General features: G+C 39.5%; 1 protein-coding gene across 1 annotated transcript in view; it reads right to left on the bottom strand.

Annotated features, from left to right (window-relative positions):
- Positions 1 to 141: 141 nt before the first annotated feature.
- LOC133496996 (uncharacterized) overlaps positions 142 to 9,132 on the bottom strand; it is a gene marked incomplete at its 3' end in the record, with an annotated part of 37,441 nt that continues 28,450 nt past the window's right edge. Inside the window, exons 8-10 of the mRNA XM_061813133.1 lie at positions 710 to 742; positions 415 to 558; positions 142 to 309 (exon numbers count right to left, since the gene is read on the bottom strand). Of these exons, the coding sequence (XP_061669117.1) occupies positions 142 to 309; positions 415 to 558; positions 710 to 742 (345 nt within the window). The remainder of the gene's footprint in view (positions 310 to 414; positions 559 to 709; positions 743 to 9,132) is intronic.

Raw genomic sequence — 9,132 nt, 5'->3', positions numbered from 1 at the left:
AGGAAGTCTGGGCATGACCAAATTATGACTGCGGCTCCCACAACCCAAATGGTTAGGAGGAAATGGATTGATGAGTGGACACCTGCTCTGCTCGACTCATTTAGACCGTAGTTTGAACTGTTTCATAGGAGCGGCACTTACTTGAGATTGGTTGACAGAACGTTCCAAATGAAGGGATTCCATATATGCAGTCACAGCGTGAGGAGCTGGCATTGCTGCATGCACCATAGGTGTAACAGATGTCACATGACCAAGCAAAGGAATCTTCACAATGACACTCGCGTCCTCCGGTAGAGTTTAGATAGCAGCCTAAAAAGATATTGGTGCCACCGTGTGTATTCGTCACCTTTTTAAAATCAGATAATTCTGATTTCTAATATTTGTGGAGACTGATTTATTAAAAGAAAATCTCACCTGTGGTCAAATTCCAGCTTGTCAATGTTAAATTATCTGCTATCTCCAGTGGCAAAGAGATGTTATCCAGAACACCCCTCAGTAGATTAATGAATTGTGAAGACTCAATGTTATTTGAAGTGTCTACTGTGATGACAGTTTCAACTGATGCAGAGAAGGAGCACATGGGACATATCAACAATTGTTATTTTGGATTCAAATGTGTTTCTCACTGCCATTTCATTGTCAGGTCTGTTATTTAATTTTTTGTCCAAGTAATCTTGTATTATTTCGAGGGGTAAAGTGAAACTAATACCTTCTCTTGGTAATGGTTGATGTGTGATGATACCTGAGGAAAACAAAACCCAGAAAGGAACAATTTGTACATTAGTTTAAAATAGAATAAATATAACCATCAATGATCTATATGGTGGTGAGCTTTGTTGGGAAAGGTTTTTTTTAATGGTCTTAAAATGCTGGAAATTTAATCAAACGTTAAAGATAACTTTAGGAGGTTCTGATCACGACTGTATTAGCTTTAAAGTTTAAAAAAAAAGTTTAAAACATTAAGCAAAACAAGTGCATAATGTGGATTTGTCTTGGAAAGTCTTTTTGGATTTAAGTGTTCAAAAGGATTTAAACCCAATTTTAGCCTCAGCTTGTTTGTAATGGTTTCAATATGAGGGTTGAAAGTGAATGAGTCATAAATTAAAACACCTCAGCATTTGTAGATTTAGACCACTTCTAATTTATTGCTTTCAAGAGTAGACACCGCTTTTTACAGTTAGAAAACAACATAACTTTTTTTTTTAACCAGTCTTGAGAAAATATTTCAAGAGACTTCATGAGCTGGAAAGCTACAGAAGACTGCTACAAACATTCAACAACCTGAGCAAGAGTTGATCCAAAACCATAAATCACAGTATCATCCTCAGAAATGGTCAGACCCAAGGTACTGAAATGCAGTGTTCTCGTTATTCACGGGGGGTTCCTTAACCTGCCCACCCACCCGCGAATAATCAAATCAAAATAATCGACGCTGTAGGCACACTTACATGTCTTAAATTTTCTCCAAAATGGACAGTGTAATTTATTGGTACAAGAAGTTCCATTATCTGTTAATGTTGCATGACTGGTCCAGTGAAGTGTGCCTGAAGACACATTGCTCCAGTGTTAGCATGTGATTCAGCGTACATGCAAGCTACCATGTGATGGTACTCACAAGGCAGCAAGGAACTACTGTATTTTTATATCTTTAAATTAAAAATTACAAAATTATATCTGCACCACACATACAGCCAGTCGAGGCAAGTCATTACTCAAGATGTTGTTCGGTGTTGCATTGAAACTAAAATTATCACACCCTTGCAATCAGAATAGCATATTTAGCAAATAATAAAAGAAATAATAACTGAAGAAATCCATTAATTTTCTGAGCCGCTTATCCTCACGAGGGTCCTGGAAGAGTGAAGAAACAATTGACACAAAACATGCACTTTAAACGCTATGTCTATGGTCCCAGCATGATTTGCAACACTAAGGACTTAATTTCAACCCCCCCCCCCAAAAAAGTGGGTGCTCTGAGCACTGAAAGTGATGCAATCTGATTTTTCAGATACCATAGTCAACTGCTTCAAATGCTTTTAACCAATAGATAAAAAGAGATGCATGATGTTATTGTTGTTGTTTTGTCCACTGTGACAGTAATGTCATTTAACAGTTAATATTGCTATGACGATACCATGCCCCCCCCCCAAAAAAAAAAAAAAGCCAGTGATGCGAAAATAATCCTTACTTGCTCTCTAACAAGAACTCCGATGGTTTTGGCCAAAACAGACGGGTTACATTTCGGCCCATCATTTGTGAATATTCCATGGTCAACTCTTTTTAATCATGAGAGGATAAAAGTTGATTTCCATAAGTAAGGTATGTAATTGTCATTTTTTTCTACTTTCAGGTGAAAAAGGATTGTAATGGGCTCTGCCACAAAGTCCGGTGTCAAATCAAGACGAGAAGGATTTCTAGGATCTAATGTTTTGAGGATTTTGTGAACTTTGTGGAAAGAAAAAGGTATAAGATTATAAGGGTAAAAAAAAAAAGGGTGGAAATTGGAAGAATATTGAAGGGGTCTCACAGAGACAGTTCCAAGGGAGTTAAACAAAGAGCTAGATTTTTAAAAATAACTGAAAGTTTAAAACCTCAGTCTTACAGTATACAACAGCAAAGTCACTGAAAATGTCACACTTTTAATCATCTAATAACTAAAATGACTTAATAATGTTCCAAAATTTCTGATGATTTACAATTTCATACAAATAGTATTTTGATTTGACTTTTCAATGTATTTTCAATGCTACATAAAAGTAAGGAATTTGAGAAATCCAGTAGTTGTTAGGCAATTTTTTAGTTATTCAATCTTTATTTATCCAGGTAAGGTAATTCAAAACAGATACTCATTTGCAACATAGATCTGGCATTTAATGTGGTTTTGTATGAAATGAAGATTTATTTTTCTTGGCAGCCAAAGGAATGTACAAGGGTAATGTAATATTGAGAACCAGTTCCAATGTGTATCTCATCATGCCAGGCGAATTCTGAACACGTGGTTAGTGGTTTAAACTGCAAACCCAATTCCTATGAATTTGTTAAGTTTTAAACAAAAACAAAATCCAAGTATTTGCAAATCATGTTCAACCAATATTTAACTGAATGCATTACAAAGGCCAGATATTTACAGTGAAGAAAATAAGTATTTCAACACCCTGCTATATTGCAGTTCTCCCACTTAGAAATTATGGAGGGGTTTGAAATTTTCATCATAGGTGCATGTCCACTGTGAGAGAGATAATCTAAAACGAAAAATCCAGAAATTACAATGTATGATTTTTTTAACAATTTATTTGTGTGATACAGCTGCAAATAAGTATTTGTACGCCTGAGAAAGCTAATGTTAATATTTTGTACAGTAGCCTTCTTTTGCAACAGAGGTCACCAGGTTTGCACACACTGCAGGAGGGATTTTGGCCCACTCCTCCACCCAGATCTTCTGGAGATCAGACAGGTTTCTGGGCTGTCACTGAGAAACACGGAGTTTCAGCTCCCTCCAAAGATTTTCAATTGGGTTTAGGTCTGGAGACTGGCTTGGCCACGCCAGAACCTTCATATGCTTCTTACGGCGCCATCTCCTTGGTTTTCCTGGGTGTGTGCTTCGGGACATTCTGATGTTGAAAGACCCAGCCACAACCCATCTTCAATGCTCTGACTAAGGAAATGAGGTGTTTCCCCAAAATCTCACAATACATGGCCGTGGTCATCCTCTCCTTAATACAGTGCAGTCGTCCTGCCCCATGTGCAGAAAAACACCCCCAAAGCATAATGCTACCACTCCCATGCTTCACAGTAGGGATGGTGTTCATGGGATAGAACTCATCATTTGTCTTCCTCCAAACATGGTGAGTGGAATTATAACCCAAAAGTTCCATTTTGATCTCAGCCGACCACAAAACGTTTTCCCATGACTCCTCTGTATTATCCAAATGGTCATTGGCAAACTTAAGACGGACCTTGACATGTGCTGGTTTAAGCAGGGACACCTTCCGTGCCATGCATGATTTCAAACCATGACGTCTTAGTGTATTACCAACAGTCACCTTGGAAACGGTGGTCCCGACTCTTTTAAGGTCATTGACCAAATCCGGTCATGTAGTCCTGGGCTGATTCCTTTCTCAGGATCATTGAGACCCCTTGAGGTGATATCTTGCATGGGGCTCCACTCCGATTGAGATTGACCGTCATGTTTTGCTTCTTCCATTTTCTAATGATTGCTCCAACAATGGACCTTTATTCACCAAGATGCTCGGCAATTTCTTCGTAGCCCTTCCCAGCCATGTGGAGTTGTACAATTTTGGTGGTGTAGAAAGAAAAAATGTTGTGTTTTGTTTTGTTGTCTTTCGAAAAGAGGTGAGACAGGCTCCAGATGGTCAGGAAGAGCTCCTAGAAGACTGGAATACTACTGCCAAAGTATTCAGAGAGGCAGGCAGGACTTGGGGTGTCTTCTGGTAGGACAGGGGCGAAGGAGACTTGGTGGTGGGACCCCAAATTTCAGAAAGTCGTCCAAGGAAATAGATTTGCGAAGAAGAAGTGGGACACGGTTAGGACTGAGGAGGTAAGGAATACATTGAGATGCGCCGTCGAGCAAAGGTAGAGGTGGCGGAGGCTAAACAAGAGACATATGATGACATGTACTGTACTCCAGGTTGGATACGAAAGAAGGAGAAAAGGAGTTCTACAGGTTGGCCAGACAGAGGGATAGAGATGGGAAGGATGTGCAGCAAGTAAAGGTCATTAAGGATAGCGATGGAAATATGTTGAATGGTGCCAGTAGTGTGCTAAGTCGATGGAAAGAGTACTTTGAGAAGTTAATGAATGAAGAAAATGGGAGGGAAGGTAGAGGAGAAGATGCAAGCATGAATGACCAGGAAGTGGCAAATGATTAGTAAGGGGGAAGTTAGGCACTGAACAGAATGAAAAATGGAAAGATAGTTGGTCCTAATGACATACCAGTGGAGGTATGCAAACTATTTGGAGAGGTGGCTGTGGAGTTTTTTGACCAACTTATTCAATATAATACTCATGGGAGAGAAGATGCCAGAAGAAGGGAGGAAAAGTGTGCTAGTGCCCATTTTTAAGAACAAACGTGATGTTGAGAGTTGTGAAAACTATAGAGGAATAAAGATGATGAGCCACACAATGAAGTTATGGTAAAGAGTAGTAGAGGCTAGACTCGGGACAGAAGTAAGTATGTCCAAGCAACAGTAAGGTTTCATGCCTGGAAAGAGGACCACAGATGCATTCTTTGCCTTGAGGATGCTCATGGAAAAGTACAGAGAAGGTCAGAAGGAGCTACATTGTGTCTTTGTAGACCTCGAGAAAGCCTATGAGAGAGTACCAAGAGAGGAAATGTGGTACTGCATGCCCAAGCCTGGTGTGGCAGAGAAATATTTTAGAATAGTTAAGGACATGTATGAGGTCAGCAGAGCAACGGTGAGATGTGCCATAGGTGTGTCAGAAAAATTTAAGGTGGAGGTGGGACTGCATCAGGGTTCCGCGCTGAGCCTCTTCCTGTTTGTGGTAGTAATGGATAGGCTGACAGATGAGATAAGACTGGAATCCCCTTGCACCATGATGTTCGCAGATGATATTGTGATCTGCAGTGAAAGCAGGGAACAGCCAGAGGAACAATTTGAAAGATGGAGACATGTACTTGAAAGGAGAGGAATGAAGATTAGCCGAAGTAAAACAGAATATATGTCCATGAATGAGAGAGGTGGAGGGGGAAGAGTGAGGCTACAGGGAGAAGAGATAGTGAGGGTGGACGACTTCAAATATTTAGGGTCAACAATCCAGAGCAATGGTGAGTGTGGTAAGGAAGTGAAGAAACGGGTCCAAGCAGGTTGGAACAGTTGGCGGAAGGTGTCTGGTGTTCTATGTGTCAGAAGAGTACCCGCAAGGATGAAAGGCAAACTTTATAAAAAAGTGGTGAGGCCAGCCATGATGTACGGATTAGAGACGGTGACTGAAGAAACAACAGGAAGCAGAACTTGAGGTTGCAGAAATGAAGATGCTGAGGTTCTCGCTTGGAGTGAACAGGCTGAAGACAGTTTTTAAATGAGCTCATTAGAGGGTCAGCTAAAGTTAGATGTTTTGGAAACAAGGTTAGAGAGAGCAGACTTCGATGGTTTGGACATGTTCAGAGGCGAGAGAGTGAGTATATTTGTAGAAGGATGCTGAGGATGGAGCTGCCAGGCAAAAGAGCAAGCGGAAGACCAAAGAAAAGGTGGATGTATATTGTGAGGGAGGACATAGGACAGTGGTTATTAGAGAGGAGGATGCACGCTGCACCTTGAATCCCTCAGGCGGCACTGCATCAAAAAAATTACATCAATGTGTAAAGGATATCACCACATGGGCCCAGGAACACTTCAGAAAACCAATGTCAGTAAATACAATTTAGCACCACATTTGTGAGTGCACTTTAAAACTCTACTGTGCAAAATAAAAGCCATTTATCAACAACAACTAGAAGCGCCACAATTTTCTCTGTGCCTTAGCTCATCTAAGAAGGATTGATGCAAAGTGGAAAAGTGTTCTTTGGTTCAGCAAGTCCACATTTTAAACTATTTTTTGGAACTTGTGGATGCCGTGTCCTCCCAGCCAAAGAGGAAAAGAACCATCCAGACTGTTATGGATGCAAAGTTCAACAGCCAGCATTTGTGATTGTATGGAACTATATTAGTGCCAACAGCATGGGTAACTTACACATCTGTAAAGGCCCCTTTAATGCTGAAAGGTATATACATATTTTGGAGAGACATACGCTGCCATCTAATAAACATCCTTCTCATGGACACCCCTGGTTATTCCAACAAGACAATGCTAACCACCTTCTGCACGTTATAGCAGCATGGCTTCTGAGTAAAAGAGTGTGGGTACTATACTGGTCTGACTGCAGTCCAGATGGTTCTCCCTTTGAAAATGTGTGCCACGTTATGAAATGGAAAATGTGATGCTGGAGAACATGGATTGTTGAATAACTGAAACTGTAGATGCAGCAAGAATGGGGATTTTTATTTTTAATAATTTGTTTCTTTGCCTTTCTGTTGAAATATCTGTTTACATGAAAGCGGTTAGTGGTGCAAAAAAATATCTCTAACTTTCATCACTTCATCGACTTAAACCAAACTTTCAAAACATTAAAATCGACTACAAAAATCACTGCATTCAAACCCTAGTCTAAGTTTCTTCAATAATAAAGGTGTTATCCAGCTAGCTAATGGTGATGTTGAGGCTTTCTTAGGTGAAAAATACAAATAGCCAGAAAACCATAGAAGTCTCTCCTCGTAGGAACTAGATGAGTTTCTTTTGCTATTGTTTTTTTCTGTGCCACAGTTGTTTGTGACAAAGCTCACAAGTCCCATGAAAGGGAAGTACACTGCAAGTTCACCACGCCATTACGCAGACATCCATTATTTGATACTAGTTCCATCATTAGAAACGCGGACCCAAGCTCCATTACTATTTTTTGTTGATTATTTTTGGAATTTTTCAAATAATTGCAGTGACTTCCGCCATTTTATTGGGTTCTTCCATGAAACATAGTTTTCGTTGTTCCTTTTCTTTTTTTTAATATTTACAGAATGGAAGGGGGTGGATAAACTACTTTATTTAATTTTGATGTCAGCTCACAAGGTAGACTATTGGTGGTAAAATACACCAACATCCATGATGGTGTCTATTCATTGTTTAGTGTTTTACCAAAGTGCACATACTCACTTAGCCACTTAAAGGAGTTATTTGCAATTTTCAAATAAAACATTTCCAACAGTAATAAATGATAAATACATTATGTGGGTGTGCTTGCAATAAGTGCAACAATTGATTGACACACTGTCACTGATTGGTTGTTTTTCCTTGGCCGCAAGAGGTTTTTTAAAACTAGATTAGAGACAGAAGATGGGGCCACAGATTGATGATATTTTTTTCAAAGATCATATTTATCATGTACAGCTAAATAAATATGACGTGTGTTTTTTCTTTAAGTCACAAACACCCATTTAACCACTGATTTCCCTAAGAATAAGAATGGGTGTTTAGATGTAACACAATACAATGTCTCATGGATCTTTTGAAACACCTACAGTATATTTTTATAAAATATCAATGGCTAAAATGAGGCTGTTCTGACTTTTGCGTCTAGTGATGAAACATTTTTACAAACCCCAATTCCACTGAAGTTGGGACACTGTTAAACAAACAACGATACAATGCGTGTCAAATCCTTTTCAACCTAACGTACAATCAATTGAATACACTTCAAAGACAATATATTTAAGGGTCAAACTGAGAAACTTTGTTTTATACAAATATTTACTCATTGCGAATTTGATGCATGCAAGACATTTCCCAAACACCGGGACATGTTTACCACCATGTTACATCACCTTTCCTTTTAACAACACTCAATAAGCATTTGGGAACTGGGGACACTAATTGTTGACACTTTGTAGGTGAAATTCTTTCCCATTCTTACTTTTGGTGTACAATTTTAGTTTCCCAGCAGTCCAGGGTCTCCATTGTATTTTGCGCATCATTACGCATCACACAGGGATGGCCAGTCTCATACCTTTCCTATTTCATTGGAGGGCACGAAGTCCATGATTTCCCAGAACAATTTAAAATGTGAACATGTAAGAGAACAGCACACTTTTTCCACTTTGCACCAGTCCATCTCAGATATACTCAGGCACAGAGAAGTGGTCGGTGTTGTTAATATATGGCTTTTGCTTTTGTTGGTAGAGCTTTAACTGGCATTTGTAAATGCAGTGATGAACTGTGTTAAATGGCAATCTTTTCTGAAATGTTCGTGACCCCATGTGGCAATATCCTTTACATAATGATGACGGTATTAAATACAGTGACTCTCTGAGGCATCAAAAGTCACAGGAATTAAATTATTTTTCAGCCTTGCTGCTTATGTGCAGCGGTGGCGCATGTCTAAAGCGTCACATGTCTGAGGACCTGTGTACAATTCCGGGCACACCTTTGTGGAAATTGCATGTTTTCCCCGTGCTTGTGTGGGTTTTTTCTTTGGGCACACCGGTTTCCTCCCAAAAATATGCAACGATAATTGGACACTCTAAATTGGCCCCAGGTGTGATTGTGAGTGCAACTGTTGTCTGT

This window comes from Syngnathoides biaculeatus, chromosome 23 (assembly GCF_019802595.1).
Source record: "Syngnathoides biaculeatus isolate LvHL_M chromosome 23, ASM1980259v1, whole genome shotgun sequence".
In the NCBI taxonomy this organism is placed as follows: domain Eukaryota; kingdom Metazoa; phylum Chordata; class Actinopteri; order Syngnathiformes; family Syngnathidae; genus Syngnathoides; species Syngnathoides biaculeatus.
This window is presented reverse-complemented; position numbering and strand designations above follow the sequence as displayed.